Below are 25586 nucleotides of genomic sequence, written 5' to 3'. Positions count from 1 at the left end.
GTATATATTTTAATGAACAAAAGAAATAAAACAGACTGCCTTTTTTCTGTACATTTATTTCACACTGTAATGATTCACACTGGATCAGGATTTCACTGCTGCGATTCACATAAATTTTACTTACAAACACCATCAATAATTCATCTCCCATTAATATAAACATTCCTTTTATCTCAGATTATATTAATAATGAAATAAATAATTGAATTGAAAAGATTCCTGCTGAAATGAATAAATAAGTAATAATGTTGTAAGTCTGTCCCTTTAATTAATTCCATGTTGTATAGCGAGAGGATTTATTTCATCTACATAATTTTTTCACTAATATTTAGGCCAGTAAATTCCCCAGGTGTTTACAGCTTACATAACCCAAAATATATTTAAATCTTATTAACACACATTCCACAGTAATGAACAACAACAATGCACACATTTTACAAATAAATACGTTCATCTAGCTACTGGACTGCAATGATTTCATCATAATATACATACACATTTCGTTCAAACAACCAATTTATATTTCTAAATAAATAAATATCACCATCTTGTGGGAAACTTACATAAACATCTCATTTTCTGAGTTTGGAGACAGTGCAGTCATTAATAATCTGAAACAGAAGGTGCTGAGCGTAAAACATCACAGATCTTTTCACTTATTTATTATGAATAGGAATATACTTCAATAAGACCCGCTGCCCTCTAGTGGTAGAACTCGGAATAACCCCAGACACAACACAGCAGTGTTTCACTAAAACTCCTTAGACACTTAAAAACAGAAATCTGGTGTAACAGTTTTAAAGTACTGTTTCAAACCAAACCTTGAGAGTTTAGACCACGCCTCCTCTCAGAGTCTGACACACACACACACACACATTCACACACACACACGCACTCGGATCCTTAGTGCCCCATGTGAAACACTACTGTTAAATTACTGTTAGACCAAACAAACAGACGTCTGATACCAAACACGTCTGCACACATCTCCTCTGATGTTGTAAGCAAACCTCAAAAGCGCCTCTTCAATTTAAACACACTATTAACACATCAGAACATGAAAATGATAATACTCAAAATACACACATTTTTTTAAGAAAGAAAAAATGGAATGGTTTACTCATATTGCACTGAAATGAGGACGTCTGAAGGATGGAGAGGGGCGGGGCTTACTACTCAGTCTAGACTGGAAAAGGGCGGGGCTTATTACTCAGTCTGTAATGGGAAGGACGGGGCTTACTACTCAGTCTGGAATTGAAAAGGGTGAGGCTTATTACTCAGGCTGGAATGGAAAGCAGCAGAGCTTGTCACTCATTTCGCAGGATGGAGAAACACAGGGCAGGTCACTCAGTCAGTGTCTTGTCTTCAGTCAGTGGGATGGAGGGGGGTGGGGCTTTGTGCTCAGTCTGTGGGGCGGCAAAGAGCAGAGTTTGTTACTCTGTGGGGCAACAAGTGGTGGGGCTTGTCATCAGTCTGTGGGATGGAGAGGGGCGGGGCTTGTCATCAGTCTGTGGGATGAAGAGGGGCGGGGCTTGTCATCAGTCTGTGGGATGAAGAGGGGCGGGGCTTGTCATCAGTCTGTGGGATGGAGAGGGGCTTGTTACTAAATATGGGATAAAGAGGGGTGGGGCTTGTTACTCGGTCTGTGGGACGGAGATGGCGGGGCCTTTGGGGTCGTCGAAGCGGTCCATGGTGTGCAGCTGCATGATCATGTGCAGGCCGTAGGTGAGGACCAGGACCATGAGCGCGGAGGTGAGTAGACCCATCCAGATGCCCGGGGTGAAGAACCCAGCGCAGTCGCTGGCGTAATCGAACTCCTTCCCTGTCACGTTAAAGCCCTGGATCTGGGAATAGAAGCAACTGACTTACCTCATGTATATACAATATGTTTTATAAATAACTGTTTCATTTAAGTTTCACAGAGATTATTAAAATTATATGTTTATTACAAATTTAAAAACACCTAAAAACATTTCCTTTTGTTTATTATTGCTAGAAGTATACTGATCCAGTACTCACCATCAGCATCACTTTTAAAATAATGTTGTATTAGAAATTAAACTGAAATAACCTTTATGACAGGTTTATTTTAAGAAGAGTGACGGTGCAGGAGGGAGCAGGGTGCACTAACTTTTGAAATTTTGTGTAAAATGATTGACAACAATCACAAAAAAGCTGAGATTCAGTAACAAGAAACAGACACAATATAAAAAAAATCACCTTATTAAATAAATAAAAATAATAATAAAAAAAAAAAACTCGGAAACAAACAACAACAAAAAAATAGAACAAAAAATGCCTGGAACAGAGATTATTTTTCACATTAATGGTCATTTCCTTAAACGTGCTGCTTTACTATGGTGTAACAGTAATGTAACAAGTTAAACCCACAGCAGCTCCCCCCAGTGGCGATACCTGGAAGTCATCGAAAGCGATCCTCCAGTTGTTGGCGTCGTCCTTGGACGAGTGGGGTGTGAGCTGTGGGTAGCGGAAGCTGGTGACAGAGTGACAGCGGTACGAGTACTCGGCCGGAGCATAGATACTGTGGCTGGCGTTAAACGAAGCCGTTTGTCTGTCGTACTCCAGTTGAACCCGATCCATAGTGAACCAGCGGCGTGCTGAAACCTTATAGTGCCTCTGACTCATGAGAAAGCTGCAGAGGACAGTTACAGTTACACAGAGCACAGCTCATCCTGATAATAAACTGTCAGTTATGACTTTCGGTCCTTTAGTGTGCTGATTCATGTCCTGCCACCCTGTCTCCAAACAATTTTTTAAATGATTTATTACATTTAAAATAGATGCTGGTCGATCAGGATTCAGTTTGATCAGACCGATCACGCTGGACCGAACCGTTTCTGTTTACGGCGTTACGTTATCAGAAGTCTCATGCATTAAAAAGCCTTCAATGTGCCCCTTTCTTTAAATTCTGCAATCAAACTAGTTTTAAAACACACTCATTACACACATGCATTCGATGCTGCATGCTCACGACTGCTCAACACGCACTAATTGTTAAGTTGGTTTTGACACTTGATGTTTTTCAAGGAAAAACATCGCTGCTTTTTTATGATCCTACAGTTGGCGCTCTAAACTATTCCCACACTGGCATCCTGTGTGGCAGGAGCAAATTATTTGCAAAAGCTTGTATATAAATATAAATTATAGGTCATGACAGAGATACGCACTGCTCAGTCACAATGTAGCTTTGTGTTTTTAATTTGATTTAAAGTTAGTTTGTGGTGTTTAAATGCCACACGTGGTTGTAAGAGAAGTGAGAAAACTAATGTTATAAGGAACAGACTACATTTAATTACTCCTTCCATTAAGTCATGAAGCTGCTGATTGTTTTTTGTCTTATTAACTTGAACACAAAGAAAAAGTAGAGACTGGTGAGGTGAAGAAGTGTTCATAGCTGCTATAATTTGAGGTACAACTAGAACTCACTTCCTTTGTAAATGGTTAAAAAGTATGTCTTGTTAAATTGCTGTGGTGTACGATAAATAAAACACTCTGGGACATTCTCTTTCAGAAAATTATTCAACCTTAGTAAGGTAAGTGTACTTACTCACTTAGTGTTTACATGAAATTCTGACACTAGTCTATGGGTAGAATGCATATCTAGGGTGCCATTTCATTTAAGAATGTTCATGCAGTACTTACATAAGTTTGAAAGAGCGGTAGTTTAACACATTTTCGTAGTTCAGGACCAGCCTGTGAACAGAACAAGCACGTGTTAAGATTTTTTTTATTAAATTTTTAAACTCTAACCCTTGTCCTTTTTTGTAGCTCACCTGGAGTGTGTGGCGTTACAGGAGGACCCCTCTAGGTTAGGAGAAACCCCCTCTCCAAAGGTTTTAGGGCTGAGGTTGTGTCTCTCCCACTTTCCCGAGCGATATACGCTGACAGTCAGGTTCTTGGCCCACAGCAGAATGCAGGCAGAGCCGCGCTCCATAAACTCCACAGGGGCGTAGGGAGCAGGAGGGCCCTCACGCCGGTACTGCAGCAGAGAGCGTGCTCCGACAGAACGCACCTCCGGAAGCACCTCCTCTATCACCTGACATGGGAACGAGAGAAGATTTTACTCTGCACTCAGTACAGGATATTTAAAGGATTGATTACATTTTAAACTTTAAAAAGTTTAAATTTTGTTCAAGATTCAAGATTAAAGAATTTTATTTGTTACATACATGGTTGTACAAGTACAACAGCAGTGAAATGCAATTACAAAAAAACTCCAGACTGTGCAAATTTTTAAGAAAAAAAAATATATAATAACAATAACAATAATAACAATAATAAGAGGGAAAATAAAAAAATAAGTATGTACAAAATAAAAATAAGACTAAGACTATTTTTCTAAATTTTGTACATACAGTCGATGAACAAAGTATCTGTTTATCTAAAACTTAAACTATAAAATATAAAAATTCAGGAAGGAGTAAAAACACAATGAAAAGTGAATTACAATAAACTAAAAGATGAACTTAAAATTCTGTTTTAACACAGTTTTATTCTTTTCTTATTCAGCTAAAGATCTGTGTGAGGTGTTCAGCAAGGAGTACTGGTTCTTACCCGTGAAGGGCGGAGAGCAGTGTAGATGGCTGTGTAAGGGACAGACTGACTACCCATAATTTTTTGCACCTGATTCATCACCTCATCTGAAACACACACACATCAAATAAGTTTGTACATTTCACTCCTGATTAGTGTGTGTAAGTGAGAGAGAAAGAGAGAGAGAGAGAGAGAGACACTTACCGTTACCACTGAGTACCTCTTTAACAGACATCATATCAGCCCTAAGAGAGAGAGAAAGAGAGAGAGAGATGTTATGGTTAATCCCAGAGGCGTGTAGTATTTTTTGTAGTGGTACAATATTATGTAGTATATTGTGTACTATATTGTGCAATGTAAAAACGTGTGAAGTGTGTAAAAGTGTGTGTAGTCTTTAGTTCGGTGTAATATGTTGTGTAGTAGAGTGTGTAGTGAGGTGTGTAGTATGTTGTGTAGTAGAGTGTGTAGTATGTTGTGTAGTAGAGTGTGTAGTGAGGTGTGTAGTATGTTGTGTAGTAGAGTGTGTAATGAGGTGTGTAGTATGTTGTGTAGTATAGTGTGTAGTGGAGCATGTAATATGTTGTGTAGTAGAGTGTTTATTGGGGTTTGTAGTAAAGTATGTGGTGTGGTGTGTATTATGTTGTGTAGTATGTTGTGTAGTAGAGTGTGTAGTAGAGTGTGTAGTGTGGTGTGTAGTATATTGTGTAGTAGATTGTGTAGTATGTTGTGTAGTAGAGTGTGTAGTAAGGTGTGTATTGTGTTGTGTAGTGTGGTGTGTAGTGTAGTGTGTAGTAGAGTGTGTAGCATGTTGTGTAGTAGAGTGTGTATTGTGTTGTGTAGTAGAGTGTGTAGTGTAGTGTGTATTATGTTGTGTAGTGTGTTGTGTAGTAGAGTGTGTAGTGTGGTGTGGCGCAGCGGGCCGCTCACCCAGAGGAGCTGTAGGGCAGACTGAAGATGAGCAGCGCAGGGAGAGAGGCGTTGAGTCTCAGCTGAGCCAGCGTGTCAGGGTCCATGTAGAGCGGCGCCGTGTTTAGCTCGTCCTGCAGCAGTGTCGGGAGAGAGGAACTGGCAGAGGACCACACCGATGGCAGAAGCAGGGATGAGGACGACTGCAGAGTAGCCTAGATAACACACACACGCCACAGAAAGACCCACACTGATCACAGATCCTCAGACCTGGGGATTAGAGCTGCACAGTGTAGAGAAACAGGACCTTAAGACAGACCGGAAGGTAAAAGTTACAGGGTTACCGATCAGGGGGATGCGAAGACGTTTTCATCTACCCCAAATGTGAATTCATCACATGGACGTAATTAAACTGAAGGTGTGGGCCTCCGAGTGACGCAGTGGTAAAGTGCTCGCCCTATCATCTGGAGATCGCAAGTTTGATTCCCGGGTGATGCTGTAACCTCTCACAGTCGGAGGTCTAGAGAGAGCTGATTGGCCGAGCTCTCTCAGAGGGGAGGGATGAGAGGTACTTAGTGCTCCCACATTAATCACGGATCTACAGCCAATCAGAGTTCTGTCAGCTCACGCAAGCAGAAGGAGTGTGTTACTCCGCCCCCAACGGTGCGTGAGCGAGCAGTTCGAAAAGACGTCACGTGGGTCGGAGGAAACACGTGATAATCTGCGGCCCTCCCGGCTGAGTGGCAGTAGAAGCCCCTTAGTGACGGGGAGGAATTGGACACGACTAAATTAGGGAGAAAATCGGGGGGGAAAAAAACTGAAGAAACTGTGTAGGGAAAAGGGGTCACCTCTGTTAGGGAGCGAATTAAAGTAACAATCTGAGAGTTATAGACTTATAAGTCTTTTTCGATTCTCATTCTCATTCAATACGGCACAACCATAATGTGTTTGTGTGTGAGTAAGAAAAGAAATGACACTGAACACTACTCACCTCCAGATTGGGAAAGGCGCTGCTCTGTTTGTTCCCAAACACACCGGCATACTTGGTAAAGTCATCAATACTCAACTGAGGAAGAAAGAAAAAAAGAAATATTCTTATCATCTAATCTAATCTAATCTAATCTAATTCATAGAAAAAAAACCTGACATATAAAACTGTAATTTAAGTTCTTTTTTTTCTTTTTAGAATGCATTTACAAATATTTTTGTATTTTTCACTCATTGTTTACAGTATGAAACAATCAAAGCTCCTCCTACTGTTGTCTTTGATTTATTTAAGTGGATTTTAGGAAAGCAGTCAAGGAGGCATCAGCTGAAGAATCAGGAATCAGAGCGGCGGTGCGAAATGGAGAAGCTCGCTCTTCACACCCAAGCGACACAATCCTCATGAGGATGAGCATGCACTCTGAAATTTATTTTCAATTAACACATTCTCTCACTCTCTTTTTTTTTGTGTGTGTGTGGGGGGGTGTGAGTGTGTGAGAGAGTGAGTACACAACTATTGAACTGACCTTATCCTGAAAGAACAGCAGGACATTGTGAGGTGCAGATCTGAACGCTGTGTTCATGTAGGACTGGAGCTCGCTTAGTGACACGGTGTGACCTGCGGCTGGGCCGGTCTGGGGTGTCAATGAAAACCTGGGGAAAAAATACATTATTAAAAAAATATATATACAGTCATATTTGGCGTATAATATATTATTGTTAATAATATATTTTGTGTTAATACATCTTTACGTTATATATGCGTTCATGTATAAAATAGCTAGCAGAGTATTGGGAATATCGTGATATTTTTCACACCGCGATATTAAACCGCATCGGCCGACCGGAGCCGCTGCAGCACTGGACAGCGACCAAAGCCGCGCTCGCGCACTGCAGCACCGATTATTAACTGAAACCCCGATTAAATCGTGAAAAATACGATTATTATTGGTGACTGAGACAAATGTGACGTAAAGACAATATTAAAACACAGAACTACATGGGCACAGTGCGAACATTTTAGGGCTCGAGCTCCCTGTCTGAGGTAACACTCAGCTAGCTTAGCACTTATTCTCTAAACACGAGTAATAATTCAATATTTCAAAGGGAAAAAGTCAATATTCACCCGCTGCTGGTCCACATCAACAGAGGAACCTGTTCTGTGCATTGTCCAGTCGCGAAAACAGCGAGCAGAACCAAAAGCAGCATGACCGCAGAGCGCGCCTCGGGCCTCCTCACAGCCGCCATCTTCCGCTCCATCGCCGGTCAGCAGTGACGTCACACCCCGCGTGCCACTCTCACCAGCAACTTAGAAATATGTGTACTCCATGATTTCCGGTCACCTGATCTCTAGTGGTTGAATTTTATTTAGCATTTGATATTATTCAAATATTATATTAAGATGACCAGAAGCGCAATTCTGCCATGGGATAATAATTATAATAACATTTAAACAGCTACACGTTTTAACACTGTGTGTATTATCGGCTTCGAACGCCACGGGGTCCTGAGGGTGCTGTCTGTGCAACGGTGCACAATATGACGCTCCACAGACCACGTGATTAACTATGCTGAACCCAGTGTGGCATTTTTTATGTGATCTTTCTGTACTGTCCCTACATCAGCACCACACAGAAATTATACATTTATAAACCTCAGTGATCGTGTTACACACATTTTTCCCACAGTCCACATAAAGTTAATAGTAATAATAATAATCCTGGGCTGGAGTGGCAGAAGTTACAATATTTTTTAAACTGAGAAATCTTTCATCTGATTAACCTGAAATGCAATGTATGTATGTATATTTCTACAGCATAAACATGGCAGAGATGCAAATTAGGACTGAAGTAATTAATATGAGGATTTTACCTTTCATCAGTTTTGTGCAGTTTACAGTAAACTTGAACGATTCAATTCCTCCATATCAAGCTGTACTGCATTCCATTTGATTCAAAATCATGCTTTGAGTGATTCATTTAAATGATCAAATAAAGAATATCCGATTCTCGAGTAGCATAAAGCTGAAAGAAAATCTGTAGTCTTCCCACTTTGGGCTCCTTTGTAATGTATACGGAATTTTGGCTTTTTGGAGGGTTCAACTTAGGACCTTCTCTGATATGAATGCTCAGTTACGGAGAACCACATTATGAAAATAGGTTGTGTTCAGAAGCTTTTCTCCCAAACACTTCAGTTATAGGGTTCTATGTTCCTTAAAAGTTCTTTGTAATAAGTAAGAGTTCATTGATAGTTCTGAGTAGCACCCATAAAAAGATCTGTATTGTTTAAGAGCTTACTACAAGGGTTCTCTGTTTTCTACAATGGCTCTAATTAAAACCACATAATGAAACAGTTATGACGTTCTAGATTATTAAGGGGTGATTTCAGGTTCTTTTCATCCTAAAAGCTGACGGCAGGCCACTGGATTAGACACATTTTTTAAGGGGTCACAGGACAATTAAAAAATTCCTAAAAGGTCTGACTTGGAACCATCTGTGAAAGATAGTTAGAGTTCTGTAGTGCTTACGGGTTCTGATGAAAACTCTGGATTCTAAACAGACCCCTTTAAAGAAAAATGAAAGAACCTCTTGCAGGTGCTCTTCTGGACCTGATAAAAGCAGTGTGTGAAGAAGCAGTGTGTTTCGAACACATTTAATAATAAAAAAAGTAAATAAGAAAATAAACAACAGGTTAGAAATTAATTTAATAAACCGTGTAGAAATTACAGTCATTCATGATTGTGATGCGTTTGTAGTAACTTCATTAAAAAAATCTAAAACTGGTATAAAAATGCCTCATGTAGAGAGCCTCACTTCAATTCAGTCTGATCTGTGTGTGTGTGTGTGTGTGTGTGTGTGTGTGTGTGTGTGTGTTTTAGTCTCTATCCAGCATGTCCTGTAGGTTCTCGAGCTGCACCTGGATCACCGGCTGGTCTGAATCCTCTGATGAAGAGCTTCAGCCTGTGATTTTAAGGTGCGGAACTCGGCCTGGATGAAATCGGTCAGCGCTTTCCTCATTTCCACCTGCAGCCCGGAATCAAAACAAACAAACAAACAAACAAACACACACACACACACCATCAGCAGGAGTTCATACAACCAAAAATCATACAACACAAACCCGACCCTGCTACACCTTCACTGCCTCAGGGCTCTTATCACCACGTGATCACTTTCTAATCATTAAACACTGACTCTGGGTCAGCGGTGCGTGTCACTACATCACGTGATGTCTGGAGCTCTGTGTGTCTCAGACGTCTGGATTCATTTTTAATAAATAAATATAAACAAATTCTTCTTTCTCAATTATTAAATACTGCTACAGAAAAGAGATGTGCGTAAGTATTCACCCCCGTGAGCTCTTCAACCTTCTGTAGTGTGTGTAATAGTGGAGTGAAATACGATGATGATGATCTTACCGGATTTCTATTTTCCGCTCTCAGGGCTTCCACTAAGTGCTTGACTGTAAAAGGATTTCCGACTAACACAGTGACTTTCTGTAAATAAACCACATTTACAGAGCGAGTGAGTGTCATAGTGAAAAGAGACAGAGAGAGAGACAGAAAGAGAGAGAGAGACGGAAAGAGAGTTATACACAGACGAGTGTTTACGCAGTGCTCACCTTTCCCACTCGCGGGATGTACGGAGTTTTATTAGGAAGAACATCATTCAGACCTGCGGAAAGTAACAGCAGGAGCGTCAGGAAACAAGAACACACACACACACACACACACACACACACACACACAGTCCTACTTTTTTTTTAATTACACAGAATTATTGTTAAATTTAAACTACATATGTATTGCGTTTGCTTGTGACCTCTGCTGTTCAGCTTCAGCAGTGTAAACTGTACATAGTGTTTGTACAGAAATTATACTTACTAGTAAAAAAGTCTTCAGCATTAAATGTGTGACTAAACTGTTATAAATTTTATAATGTCTAAAATATTTTAATATTTCTTTCATAAACAATCCATTACATTTTTATATTTTATATTTAAACTGAATAAAAATTATTTGCATCATGAAATTTTAATTAAACAAAAGTCACCAGAAATGTAAAGAATCTGTGTCTGTGTTCAAGGACTGAACACACACATCTTATTTGGGACATTTTGATCACATCACTTACCCCTTAATGAGGTGGAATAAAAAATTATTCTGATAAAAATTAAAATAATAAGAAACTACATATACATTTATATATATATATATATATACACACATACATACATACATACATACATACATACATACATACATACATATACACATACATACACACACACAAACCTGAATCCAAAAATGTCGTACAAATTGTGAATAAGAACAGAATGCAATGAAGTGGAAGTTTTAAATTTCAATATGTTATTTAGAATAGAATATAGATAACATATCAAATGTTGAAAGTAAGATATTTTGAAATGTCATGACAAATATTGGCTCATTTTGGATTTCATGAAAGCTACACATTCCAAAAAAGCTGGGACAGGTAGCAGCAAGCGGCCGAAAAAGTTTATTGTACATATAAAAATCAGCTGGAGGACCAATTTGCAACTTATTAGGTCAATTGGGAACATTATTGGGTATAAAAAGACCTCTCAGAGTGGCAGTGTCTCTCAGAAATCAAAATGGGCAGAGGATCACCAATTCCCCCAATGCTGTGGCGAAAGATATTGACGCAATATCAGAAAAGAGTTTTTCAGAGAAAAATTGCAACGAGTTTGAAGTTATCATCATCTACAGTGTCTAATATCAACCAAAGATTCAGAGAATCGGGAACAATCTCTGTGCCTAAGGGTCAAGGCCGGAAGACCATACTGGATGCCCGTGATCTTCGGGCCCTTAGACGGCACTGCATCACATACAGGAGTGCTACTGTAATGAAAATCCCAACATGGGCTCAGGGATACAGCCAGAAAACATTGTCGGTGAACAGAATCCACCGGGCCATTCACCGCTGCCGGATAAAACTCTCTAGGTCAAAAAGGAAGCCATATCTAAACATGATCCAGATGCACAGGCGTTTTCTCTGGGCCAAGGTTTATTTAAAATGGACTGTGGCAAAGTGGAAATCTGTTCTGTGGTCAGACGAATAAAAAGTTCTTTTTGGGAAACTGGGACGCCATGTCGTCCGGACTAAAGAGGACAAGGACAACCCAAGTTGTTATCAGTGCTCAGTTCAGAAGCCTGCATCTCTGATGGTACGGGGTTGCATGAGTGTGTGTGGCATGGGCAGCTTACACATCTGGAAAGGCACCATCAATGCTGAAAGGTACTGTACATCCAAGTTCTAGAACAACATATGCTCCCAGCCAGACGTCGTCTCTTTCAGTGGAGACCTTGCATTTTCCAACATGACAATGCCAGACCACAAACTGCATCAATTACAACATCATGACTGCGTAGGAGAAGGATCAGGGTACTGAAATGGCCAGCCTGCAGTCCAGATCTTTCACCCAAAGAAAACAATTGGCGCATCATTAAGAGGAAGATGGGACAAAGAAGACCTAAGAGAGTTGAACAACTGGAAGCCTGTATGAGGCAAGAATGGGACGACATTTCTATTCCTAAACTTGAGCAACTTGTCCCCTTGCTCAAGTTTAGGAATATTCCACACGGTGAGCTGTTCTTAGTTATCATTAAAACTAACACAAAATGATTATTTGAAATATTCAATTTCAGATGCAGGGAGAATAAAGAGAGAGAGAGAGAGAGAGAGGGGGGGGGAGAAATAGAGAAGGAGGAGAGAGAGAGCGGTGAGAACACGAGTGTTTATAGCTGCTCTAACCAGGAAGTAAGTGAGAGACTCACCGACGTGCCACAGCGGGAGGATAACGGGATGAAGCGAACACTCGGCTATTAAACGCCCGATTCCTGCAGGATGTTAAACATGTCAGAATCTGAACGTAAACGTAAAACACACACATGCAGCGAGAGACACGCGTGACACTCCACTCACCCCATTTGAACCTGATGAACTCCTCAGTCATGTTCACCCTCCCTGGAACAAACACACACAATCCGTGTCTGTTATTTATTTTCTGTCCTAACACAGGTGCAGATCTGTGCGTGTCGACTTCTCTCACCTTCCGGAAACACGTGCACCCAGTCGCCCTGGTTCAGCTTCTCCACCAGGAAGTCCATTCCTCTCTGATACACTCCTCCACCTAAACATCACGCCAGGACCAGACCAGAGCGCCGTCACTTAAAGAGGTCCAATGATGACATTTTAAGGTTGCTAATATTGCTTAATGAGTCTCTTAAAACAGGTTTACATGTATACAAGGTCAAAAAACACTTTAGTTTTCTCTAAAAATAGATTTAATTTTATACCATTTCTAAATGATTCGTAAACGACTCATGTGAAGCAGTTGGAAGGTTCGGTCTGTCTAAACCCCGCCTTTCCGAATGTCCGAAGTCCGTGTTTATTGTATGCGCGTTATCCGAGTATGGTTCGGTCTCACCGGAGTTAATAAAGTCCGAGAGGCCGATGACGGAGGGTGAGAAGTCCAGGGAATATGTATTATTCTTGTATGTTTAGTCAAAGATAATCCGGTTAAAAAAATCTTTAAAAGAAAATGATCCACAACAATCTCTCCTTCTCTCGTTCAAATAAATAACTAAAGCGATGTTCGACCATTACGACTACTCCACCCCCCCCTGCTTTCCCGGCTGTTCCTTTAAAGGCAGGTCAGGAAAAGGGCGCTTAAAACTCGCAAAGTGGCATGGTGCGAAGAGCGCATGCGCCTTGCCACTTCGCGAGTTTTAAGTTTAGTTTTGGTGAATGGTGGTGAATAAACAGTTAAAAAGGATTTCGTTTGCTCACGTTTTTATTGTTTTTATATATTACAAAGTGTTTAAGCGAACCTGGCATGAATGCTCGGTCACATTAACAAGAGTGTGGTAACGTTAATTGTAAGATGGCGGGCAAGTTGTTCGTGACGTAGAACGTGGGCGGACATTATGCAAACATGTTACAGAGTGGCGTGGATCCGTAACAGAGTAAAAATAGGTTTGCTAACGACGCGTTTAGGCGAATGTGAGACGATTCTTTTTTTTAATAAACAATAACTCTATTTATGGTGCACTGTCAGCGTCACAGATAGTTTATGTTCACATACAGCTACATGAAAGAAAATATTTTAAAAAGCATAATAGGACCTCTTTAAAGCGTGTAACGTCTATTCGCTAAACGCTGCTACAAACATCGACAAGCAATCACACTGCACGGTAACCATAGCAACGACCACAACAACCAGTACAGTGAATAGTTTAGAGCACCACCTGCAGGATTATAGAGGAACTGTAACATATTACCACCTCAAATGTAAACATAAAGAATGAATCGCTGAATCGATGTCCTCCGTCTCTAACAGAAACATCACATAGCACACTCTGACTTTTAACAATCATATCCCAAAAAATACACACTCAAATGTTACATACCACCCCTTTAAAGGAGTACAGAAGAACAGAAGCCCCAACACACATTACATACCGCCCCTTTAAACACAGAGATCAGGATATATGGTTTAGAGACACTGTGTGTACCTCGAACCACCGGGACACACTTCCCTCTGCTGAAAAAGCAAGAGTGTAATTCCTTTGTGAAGCAAATATCAGACGCCGCCGGAGTCCTGAGCAGGAAACACACACACACACAGACACACACACACATTTATATATACATACAGGTATAAAGCATTTAACACACTAAAGTTTCATATTTAACTATAAAACAAAACGTATATATTTAAATCAGTAAGAATAAAAATAACGCCTGTGAAATTTCGACTTTGGCTTTAGGAACCAAAACTTTGGCTGGATGTTGTTCCGAGTCAATCCGGGATCACGATGATAATAAAACACTGTGACCCTGTCCCAACTGTGAGTAGACCAATTTGGAGGTCTACCACTGTATTACAAGTAGGAATAATAACAGTAATGGTAGTAATAATACTAATAATAATAATAATAAAAATAATAATACTAATAATAGCTGTTGTATGATCTCATTTCCCAGACTCTCAGGCTTTTTCCTCACCATCGCATTCTCTTCCAGTTCCACAGCTGCCGAAACTTCAACACACCTGAAGGACCAAAAATGTGTTAGTTAGTTATTTTATACAGTGAGGTCAATAAGTATTTGATCACCCTGTGATTTCGCAAGTTCTCTTACTCAGAAATCATGGAGGGTCTACAATTTTCAGCATAGATGCATTTCCACTGTGAGAGACAGAATCCAAAAAGAAAAATCCTTAAATCACATTGATTTTTGAACAATTTATTTGTGAATTACTGTGTTAAATTAGTATTTGATCACTTGCTTATCAGTCAGATTTCTGACCCTCAAAGACCTGTTATTTTGCTTTTAAATAGTCCAGCTACACTCTGCTCATGATTCTAAATTAGTGGCACCTGTTTGAGGTCGTTAGCTGTTATAAAGACACCTGTGACCCCACAATCAGCCAAAGTCTAAGTAGATACATGGGGTATCAATGATGCTAAGAATGGTGAAGAATCAGCCCAGAACTACACAGGAGGAGCTGGTCAATGTCGTGAAGAGAGCTGGGACCATCGTTTCCAAGGCTACCATCAGTAATACACTAAGACGTCATGGTTTAAAATCTTGCATCGCACGGAAGGTTCAGCCCATGTCCAGGCCCGTCTGAAGTTTGCCAGGGACCATCGGGATGATTCAGAGGAGTCATGGGAGAAAGTCCTGTGGTCAGATGAGACCAAAGTAGAACTTTTTGGTCTTAACTCCATTCGCCGTGTTTGGAGGAAGAAGAATGATAAGTATCATCCCAATAATACCATACCTACAGTGAAGCATGGGGCTGGAAGCATCATGCTCTGGGGGTATTTTTCTGCACAGGGGACAGGACGACTGCACTGTACTAAGGAGAGGATGAACGGGGACATGTATTGTGACATATTGGGCAAAAACCTCCTTCCCTCAGTCACGACATTAAAGATGGGTCGTGGCTGGGTCTTCCAACAGGACAATGACCCAAAGCACACAGCCAGGAACACCAAGGAGTGGCTCCGTAAGAAGCATATGGACTATTTATAAGCAAAATAACTGGACTTTGAGGGTTAGAAATCTGGCTGATAAGTAAGTGATCAAATACTTATTTAACACAGTAATTCACAAATAAATTGTTAAAAAATCATACAATGTGATTTACGGATTTTTCTTTGTAGTCTCTCACAGTGGAAATGCACCTACGCTGAAAAGTGTAGACCCTCCATGATTTCTGAGTAAGAGAACTTGCGAAATCGCAGGGTGATCACATACTTATTGACCTCACTGTATATATATATATATATATATATACACACACACACACACAGTACTCTGTCAAAAGTCTTCACCCCCCTATTTCTTTAGATTGAATTAGAAGATGTAGATTAAATTACAGAGAGAGGAATTGAATGCGACAGGCTGCAAAATGCCTAAAGACAGAATTTAAAAACTGGTTGTAACGTAACAACCTAAGCAGCGACCTCATTTCCCCTCTCATCTGCCCAACCACTCAGCATTCAGCATCAATATAACATTGATTTTATCCATCATAAACATGCCTAGTGTTTCTAAAGCTGTGTAAAAGTCGGATTCTAGTCTTCTGTGCATCAATAAACTGTACAAGGCTTGTTATATTTTAAGTATATTTTCCTCCTTTACTCTCGTTTACACAAACCCTTTACCTAACTCCTCACACCCTCCTCCACCCGACTGCTCTAATGGGTCCCGACTTTCCACTCACCCCAGATGTGCGGGTCATCCATGCAGGACTGGTGATTGGACACAGTGATGAGGGGCGTGTCCCGAGGCCGTTTATCCACCAGGTCCAGCAGGACTTCATGGTTGTGCACCGACAGAGAGTTCATATACTCTGAGGAGCAGAAGGTCATGTGATCAGAGACAAGATTAAAAAAAAAAAAAGAACAGCACAGGGTCAGAGTGGACGTGGAGAGGACGAAGCGAGACATACTGGTCCACAGGTAGCTGTAGGATCCCACCATGCCCATGACGAATGAGCTGGATATCCTCCGGCCCAGACCGGGGCACTGTGGGAATGGCCATGTGACCTGCAGGGGCATGAGGGGAGACACGCAGCACGGCACCCGGACACACTGCACCAACTGGGAAGATGGAAAAACATGTGACAATCTGTTTACCAACACACGAGGAAGGAATTTATGTCTGTAAGTCAAATTAATTTCAATTACATTAAAATTACACACTTATTTTTTTATTATTATTATTGTAATGAAGAGAATTGATGTCAGGAGCAGAAGTAGGAGAGGTCAACACTCTTAGAGTTCCAGCTTTACCACTGACCTATGAGCACAGACACTGGAGAGGCCTTCCACTAATGTCACAGAAACACATTTCTCTTTAAGAAAAGTTCACCACATCAAAGAATTTTTACGTGGGCGTGCGCTGCACACGTCCCTGCGAACGAGCTGTTTCAAGGTGATGGTTTTATCTACCTGGCTGGTACTAAACCTCAAGGCAGTCGACCTTTTACAGGCTCTGGGACTTGATTTTCCTAAAAGCTTCAAATGATCAAATTCAAAAGGTTTAATTACCATCCAAGCAGTAGACTTGACTAATTTTAGTTTTTGGAAGATTTTATACAGTATTTAATTGATTTAATTAGTTACTTTTATGTTTTGACAAACCTTTAATTATAGCTTGCTCTCTCTCTAATAACACAAGCTGATTATGGCTGGAGCTGGCAACCCCCATAAGTATTCACTAACCTGGCTTTAACACGCCTGTGAGGAAGATACTGAATGGATGGACAAGGAAGAGAAACACTTAAAAACCATCTGTTTATTGGTTTATTATATAAAAAAAACTGACAAAATTGCTTTTTTTCAGTATTTGTTTCCAAAATTAATTGACTAAGGATAGCGTCTCGCTTTCCAACTTCTGATTGTGTGCTCAAATCAAAAAGAATATATAATAAATAAAAAGCAATTACTTTTTGTATTTTGTGTTTTTATTATCTTTAGGAACCCAGAAAAAAAAACAGTTGCAAACGATAATAATCACAATTTAAACACATGAAACATCTCAGTCTGTGTTGTAATGAATCTATAGAACAATATACAAGTTCCACTTTTTAAACTGAATTACTGAAATAAATCAACTTTTTGAGTGTCTTTATTAGGGTTTGTGTTAATGAGTTTATAATACAGTAATCTACAGATTTATTTTCTGCTTTACACACACACATACACACACACACACACACACACACACACACACACACAAACAAACAAACAAACAAACACACACACACACACACTTATGAATGAAAAAGGTCTGAAACCGGAAGTGGCTCCTACCATTCCCCTTCCAAACATTAATGTGGATTTATTACACTAATCTCAGGCAGGACAACAACATAGCGGCGTTCGGATGAAACTCTCCTCATTAAACCCCAGAGCTGTGAGGTACAGCCCCGTACAGCGCACTGAGAGCTTATAACAGACTGAAAACTCTCACCTTCTCTCTCTCTCTCGTGGACTGGAGGGTCAGGCAGAGGGACACGCTTGAACCGGAAGTAATGTGCACGCAAGAGAATGGAATTATGGGAAATGAAGTTTAAAAAAGTAAGCCCAAAGTCGAAAATAGAGCAAAATGTGGACATATTAAATACGCAATACGCAAGCTAATTCACGGGAATATCTTTACATTATTATTATTATTATTATTATTATTATTATTAACACATTCGTGTACAACCAACGAACGAACAAACACTGAAATAAAACTAAATAAAAAAACTAAATAGGGACAACTTTGTGTATTTTATAATTTTACCTTCATTACCAAATAAAAAAATAATTCACCGTGTAATGAATATTTTATTGAAACAATTTATTTTATGAATTAAAACATATTATTTAAAAAATAATTCTGATTTTCCATAAACATCCAGTATTAGTGGGGTGATAAATGCAACCGAAACAAATATTAATATTTGTAAAATAATAATAATAAAATTATTATCTAAAACCGGTTTTAGCATCGTTTAAATAAATAATATAAAGATTAAACGGTATTTGAATTCTCCGAGTACATTGACGCGTCAGCACCCCGCGCAGGCGCAGTTGTTAGGCTGTGACGTTCTCCACGCTAGGCCTAAAGCCTCGGTCTAAATTAGAAACGGCAGCCGTGTGGCGCATCGCGATGGAGGCGATGCTGAAGCTGAAGCTACGTAGTTAGCCTATAGCATGTGGGCTAATCTGTGAAATTATCTTAAAAATAATATCAGGATTAATATTTATTTAGTTAGTTCTAGTAATAGCAATACATGTATACTAAAATAAAATGATACATTTATAAAATTCCATGATTAAAACAAATTATTATTAGCCAACGTGGTAATTTCCTGCTAGTTCTGCTACTAGCTCCCAGTTCAACTACATTAGTGGTTCTGCTAAAATTAACGTTTTATTTTTACATTTGTGTTAAAATAAACTGACTAAAATGACTTGAGCTAAGCTTAAACATTTTAATGTGAATTATTATTATTATTATTATTATTATTATTATTATTCCTGCATTGCCCATGACTCGTTTTTGTGGCTGATTTTATCCCGGTTAAGGAATTTATATTAAGAAATTGGGTTTATAGATATTTTTTTGTCTTTTTAATGATAAATACACTTCTAAACTGCAAAGAAAAAGTGTACAAGATCAAAAGAAGCGTGCCACTTAGAAACATGTTATGTGATGTAAATAAATTTATAAAATATTTGGAGAGGGATTCATTTACAATGGTTTAAACAGAACCGCTCAGTTATCTGGTTTAAACAGGTTTCAGTGTAATATGTGCATTTATAATTGGAACTCTAGAATTTCTTAATTGAATACTAAGTGCTTTGTACAATGATTAGGATAGATAGATAGAATTATGTTTAGTGTGCAACTAGGGATTTACTGTTTTATTTATTTAAAGTTCTTTGAATTTTGGAAAAAGAAGCAAATGAAAGCTGTGTGTGTGACTGATTTTACTGCTTTAATTTACACATTTATGAATTTACTGTTAAGTCCACATTCATGTGTTCACACACTGATACTCAAACAAAACATGATTTTAAACATTTGATGTTCCTTGTCATTGCCTGTGTGAGAGACCTGTCGCTAGGGGGCAGTATCACTCTGTCTCACCCTTATTCCTGGAGGTCCACTGCCCTGCATGCACGAGAGTTCTGTCTGCTCTGCTCTTAATCTCCCTGTTAATGAGTTGCTCAGTCAAGTCAGATGTGCTGGAAGCTGAGACAGCACTAAACTCTGCAGGGCGTGGGGTCTTCCTGGAAGCTGTTTGCTTTCCCAGAGCACCAGACTTACACCACTGCTGTTTACATGTTTATACTGTTTACATGTTTATTCATGAATGACATGACATAATATTTATTCATTTACAGTTACAATAATGTTGAGCAAAGTCACTGTAACCAGCTATAAACACTTGTTCTCTCACCAGTCTCTTTTTATTCTCTCTCTTCAAATTAATAAAAGCAAAACATTTCAGCTTGTCATGTGACTGAGAAACCGCAAAACAGCATCAACTCCTCTGTTACAGCCTTCAGCTTCACTTCTGACTGTCATACAGCGCTGACACTGGAGACTCCTTCCCTACATTTCTCTTACTCAAAACTTCACCAGAACAACATTTCTTATTCTTTTCTCTCCCTCTTTTTTTTGGGTGAAAAAGCAAAATGTTTATATATATATACTGTATTTTAGGCCTAGCTGTTTGTTTCACAGGATCCTTAAAGTAAATAGTTACAGTTAGTTAAACATTTCTCAGATGGACAACTGAAGACATGTTTTATAAGAAAATAGTAGCTTTTTGTTTATTTATTTATTTACTTACTAATTTACTTATAAATTACTTTAACTGGAGTTTTTATAAAGTCAACATTTAAAAGAGTGAAATTTATATTTATATATATATATATATATATATATACATATTCAAGAGATTTTCATCAAATTCTTCTTTGTTTCTTAAAAATGTATTATGTAATTATTATTTTACATTTGTAGATTTAGAGTTTATATCCTTATGGCTTGGGTAAATATTTATTTTACTTTTACACATTTCTTAGTAAGTTTTTTTATGTATCTTTTAGCCTGTGTGTGTTTAACCTCTGTGATGTTTGGGTTTTTGCTTCTTTTGTTGGCTTTTTTTCCTGTAATTCTTTTTCAGGATTTGAATAACTGCTTTGTCGAGTGTGAAGTGTTGTATCGGCGGTTCTTTTCTCCCACAGAAGAAGCTCTGATTCCTGAGCAAATTAATCACTGGCCCTGGAACTCTCAGCCTGGGAACTTGGATAAAAGCATCTGTCCTTAAATGGGTTGAAGTTAAAACACACCGCTCCTGACTTTAACACAATGATGTGACCAGCTCAGTTCACTTCGGGTCACTCAGTTCCACTGGGAATTGTGAATTTTATGAGTGATGTAGATCCTCCCGTGTGTGAGCCTTCACCTGAAGGAGCGCTGTTTAAACACCAGCGACATAACTGAGAATGAGATTAATGGAGCTCTGCCTCGCTCTCGAGTGGTGTTTACTGTAAAAACACAAACCTTCAAAGCCTTTAGATTTCCAACTGCGTCAAATAAAGTCTTTCATCTGAGAGACGACGCAACTGTATGAGTGTGTGTGTGTGTGTGTGTGTGTGTGTGAGGTTCTGAATGACTTCTGAAGGACATTAATAAGATTTACAGTGTTTTCATGTTTGTGTAAGAGGGGGCAGTAACGGCCAGGGGTTATTTTATGATTATTACATTGTTCAAAAAAACACAGAGGGGTAATAATCCATACTCTACACACACAGAGGGGTAACAATAAATAATCATAAAGAAGGGTAATAATAATCCGTAATGGACCCAAACAAAAAGGGTAATAATCCATAATGGATATACACAGAGGGCTAATAATCAATAATCTATACACATGAAGGATTAATGGTCCATAATAAAGGGGTAATAATCAATAATCAAACACAATAATCAAATTTTTCAAAATTATTGAAATTAATCTTATCAACAGTGTTAATCATGTTAAAGTTATGAGTAAAGTTTAGTTCCACATCATTGCCTAAACTTAATACCCCATCATCGGTCTAATGGTTCAGTTCTGGTGTAGAGCCAGATCCCGTTTGGGCCAAACCCAGGGACACACACAAGCACACGCGTACTGTATGTGTGTGTGTGTCTGTGTGCTTACATTACTGGCCATGAGTTGGTCAAAAAAAGTCCATTGGCCAGCTAGATGAGTTACTGTAGCCTGGAACAGAGTCACGGTGGAGAAGTTTAATTGACTTTAGTGTTTCTGTAAAGTTTAACTAAAGCTCTTTTTTTTTTCATTTTCGTTGAACATTAAAACACACCAGAATAAAGATGCCACAGGATCACCTGCCACAGGTGCAGGTATGGGTTTGTGTTTTTAATGTCCTGAGTGCAAATGTCACATCCAGGTCTGTGGTTTTATCTGTAACTATTAACTCTGGCCTGATAGAATCTGATCCCAGACCAACACTTCGGCAGCTCCAGGTAAAAGGCACGTCGCTGTAACTGTACAAACACTCCAACTAGGCCATGCTGAGTAAATATTTGCAGCATAAATATTCACATCGAATTCATGTTTCACAACTCAGAGTCGGAGTCAGAGTGAGATTTTCCCTCAGGTCAGTACTGAAGTACAGGGAGACACTCAGGAGACAAGATCGAGCTCATGTTTATAATCTCACTTTAACATTTCATCTTTGACCCGGATAAGACAGACAAGGTCTTCAGACAGAGTCCATATTATTTCACTTTAATATTACTGTAAGTGTGAAGACAAACTGAGAACTGTAAATATGAACTCTTAGTGATCCTCATATACAGCAAGAAAACAGTGTGTGAAACATCAACTAGAGTAAACTTCACCGTTATTAATAATGCAATGACATCACTGCCGCTGATTATACACACGATACTGATGAGATATTAATAAGTTACTAACGAGATCGTGATTAGATACGCTGAGTGGTGATTAGACACACTGCCTGTACAAAAAAAGGCAATTCCATTATCTTTAGCTGTGATTATACACACACACACACACACACACACACACACACACTCTGTGGTGCTCAGTCCATGTGTGTAAATGATTCCTCGTGCTCCCAGAGCCGTTCTCTCACAGTCCTGGAATACACTCCGTCCCATCAGTGAAGATCTAAACCCTCCATAGATGTGATCCTCTGGTGGTTCAGTACATTCAGGTGGTCAGCTGACTTCATTTTATTGCCCCATAACGTTACTGAGTCTAGACCTGAGTAACTGATCAACCCCAGATCATAACACTGTCTCCAGAGGCTTGTACAGTGGACACTATGCATGATGGGAGCATCGCTTCATGTCCTTTCCTTCTCACCCAGTCCAGTTCCACTGATATACAGTCTCATTTTAAATCTCCTAAATTGTTTTCTTTGCTTAAAGCAGCTCCATAATTTGACCCTCCTGAAAAGGTGAACTTTTTTGGGGCGAGCCAGTGTATTATTGTTACTGATGAGATAATTATGAGACATTAATCAGTTAGTGATGAGACACTAATCAGTATCTAATGAGTTAATAATCAGATATTAATCAGTTACTGATTAGAAACTAATGAGATACTGATGAAGTACTAATGGGTTTGTGATGAGATAATAATAAGAAACTGGTTAGTTCCTGATGGGATACTGATGATTTACCAGTGTGTTAGTTACCAGTGTGTTAGTTACCAGTGTGTTAGTTACCAGTGTGTTAGTTTGTGCACCCCTGACTATTACACCCTCTCATTCCAGAAAGCTTTCCACTAGATATTGGATCATGTGTGGAGATTCATGTATATAAACTCTACAGGAGCGTTAGTGAGATCAGGCGCTGATGGAAAGGAGTCTCCAGTCCCAGTTCATCCCAACACTGACGGTTCGGTGGGGTTGAGTTCGGTCAGAGCTCAGGGCAGGACACCGCCATCACTACTACTACTACTAATAATAATGACAATAATAATAATAATAATAATAAATATTATTTACTACATACAGTACAGTACTGTTTACCCTTGGTGGATCCAAATACTGTTGAATCAAAATTAAATAATAAAAAATCTGTGCACAATTATTTAAAAAAAGGTTATATGACATAAAATAAATCAATAAATAAAAAACAAGTATTTCCAAAAAGGACATATTTAATTAAAAAAATCTGATTTAGCAATCAAATAACATTTCTAATAAATAATTAAATGAGGTAAACCTTAGAATAAAATTTTTATGGTGTTGATATTTAACTGTCACTAACTGCTTGGAAATGATTTAGAATTACTCAGACTGTGGGATAAAATGTTCTACAGTAAAGTATAAGTTTTTGGATAGAAAAGTATAAATCAGGAAATAATGGATTTCATTTCGTAATGGTAGAAAAAATGTGTCCCACCGAAGCGCTCGGACCTTCTGCGAGGACGCCGTAGGACGTAAGTGATGGACATATTGCAATAATCACACGACCAACAGCCCTGAAGGGAAACTGTCAGCAGGTCCAGGACAGACATCGTTCAGTTCAGGGGTGTGTGTGTGTGTGCCAGTACTCGCCTTCAGTGGTTTCCCTAATTAGTGAGGTCGGAGCCGCGAGCCGCGTGGTGACAGCACAGTTCCTTTCTCCCTCTTGGCATTCAGGCTATTGTCAGATAAATTCACGCTTTGCATAATTGCATTGGGAATGAGAATGTCTCATGAGTGAGAGACAGAAGAGTGACGGCAGGAACGCCAGGAGCTCCAGCTGAGGGTCTGTGGGACGAGAACTTGGTCAGGTTTGACCACAAAATAAAAAACAAAGTGAAGAATGGATAATGGGAGTGTGAGGAGGTTTAGAGTGAATGTTAGCACAGTTTACGTCCACCTGAAGCTGAGCAAAGAAAGACGGAGACACAAAAAAAACAGAAAACCAGTTACTCTGGTTAACCAGCTGGAGAGATAATGATCTGTCTGCCTGAAAACCATCTTACAATAAACATCTTATTAAACTAATCTGTCTCAGCTTGCCATAACTCACCTAATCCATAAGTCTGGCACTGAATCTCTCTCTGGACCAGGGAGCGCAGGGCATGAAGTGACAATCAGGCATGCATGCATTAACACACACACACACACTGCGCGCAATTTGGAAACACCAATCAGTGTACAGCGCATGTGTTAAGACTGCAGAGGAAACTAGAGGACCCGAAGGAAACACACCAAGCACAGGGAGAACATGTGATCTACACACACACACACACACACACACACACACACACACACACACAGGAGGGGTGGGAGATAAGATCCCAACCCCCAACTCTGGAGGTGCGAGTTAATGTGCTTCTGTTCTGTGATTCGTTCCTATCCAGATTGGATTAAGTCTGTATTATTGTGTAGCAGTTAGCGTGCGAAAGCAGATCTCAACTGAAACAGTCCAACTTATTAAACAGATAAAACAATCAACAACAGTGACAGGGTGGTGTTGTTGTAATCACTGTGGCCTCACGCCTACAGGGTGGACCTTTACATTTAGGTGTTTGGCAGAAGACAATATCCCGAGGGACCAAGTTTCCATAATTAATTCCACGTCCATAATTGCCGATCATTAATTTCCCGTAGTGTATGAATGAGTGTGTGTGTGTGTGTTTGTGTGTGTGTGTGTGTGTGTGTGTATCCTGCGATTGATCAGCACCCAGTCCAGGGTGTACCCCACCTCATGCCCCCCGTGTCCCCTGGGATTGACTCCAGGCCCCCGCTATAGAGAGAGAGAGAGAGAGAGAATAAACAATCTGACTGTTAATCAGTAAATACTGGACAATTTGAATTTGAACCATAATACAATAAACGTCTCTCACTCCTTCTTATATTTGGGGAAAAAAATGAAAACATCCAAACTGAAGGTTTTATTCAGGCTGATTTGTGCTGCCGTGTTGTTTGTGTCTATCGACTGCACATTTACTTATCGAACACAGAACGGTTCTGTTACAGGATCAGAGTAAAGAGACAGAAACACTGAGCTCGATAACGAGTGACTGCAGAAAGTCTCGACTCCAAC

The 25586-nt window shown here is 39.5% G+C and overlaps 2 protein-coding genes across 5 annotated transcripts; both read right to left on the bottom strand.

The window, feature by feature from the left end:
- Nucleotides 1-42: 42 nt before the first annotated feature.
- atp6ap1a (ATPase H+ transporting accessory protein 1a) lies at nucleotides 43-7708 on the bottom strand. Its single transcript, XM_053482981.1, has 10 exons — nucleotides 7571-7708; nucleotides 6972-7098; nucleotides 6452-6526; nucleotides 5482-5675; nucleotides 4759-4799; nucleotides 4576-4661; nucleotides 3795-4057; nucleotides 3664-3714; nucleotides 2416-2653; nucleotides 43-1844 (listed from the first exon to the last, which is right to left on the bottom strand). The coding sequence occupies exons 1-10, from the start codon at nucleotides 7702-7704 to the stop codon at nucleotides 1635-1637; spliced, it is 1419 nt and encodes a 472-aa protein (XP_053338956.1). The 5' UTR covers nucleotides 7705-7708; the 3' UTR covers nucleotides 43-1634.
- Nucleotides 7709-9130: 1422 nt separating this feature from the next.
- Nucleotides 9131-18030, bottom strand: tafazzin (tafazzin, phospholipid-lysophospholipid transacylase). 4 transcript variants are annotated; one of them, XM_053482985.1, is made up of 11 exons: nucleotides 17813-17833; nucleotides 16447-16597; nucleotides 16219-16347; nucleotides 14493-14538; nucleotides 14000-14085; nucleotides 12535-12615; nucleotides 12408-12449; nucleotides 12260-12322; nucleotides 10066-10118; nucleotides 9863-9940; nucleotides 9131-9467 (listed from the first exon to the last, which is right to left on the bottom strand). In XM_053482985.1, the coding sequence occupies exons 1-11, from the start codon at nucleotides 17828-17830 to the stop codon at nucleotides 9366-9368; spliced, it is 849 nt and encodes a 282-aa protein (XP_053338960.1). In that variant the 5' UTR covers nucleotides 17831-17833; the 3' UTR covers nucleotides 9131-9365. The 4 variants fall into 4 exon arrangements, with proteins under 4 accessions (XP_053338960.1, XP_053338959.1, XP_053338958.1 ...); XM_053482984.1 differs by lacking the exon at nucleotides 17813-17833 and adding an exon at nucleotides 17977-18030 and having other exon boundaries at nucleotides 16219-16599; XM_053482983.1 differs by lacking the exon at nucleotides 17813-17833 and adding an exon at nucleotides 17973-18020 and having other exon boundaries at nucleotides 16219-16597.
- Between the last annotated feature and the right edge of the window lie 7556 nt (nucleotides 18031-25586).

Source organism: Clarias gariepinus, chromosome 22, assembly GCF_024256425.1.
Source record: "Clarias gariepinus isolate MV-2021 ecotype Netherlands chromosome 22, CGAR_prim_01v2, whole genome shotgun sequence".
NCBI lineage: Eukaryota > Metazoa > Chordata > Actinopteri > Siluriformes > Clariidae > Clarias > Clarias gariepinus.
This window is presented reverse-complemented; position numbering and strand designations above follow the sequence as displayed.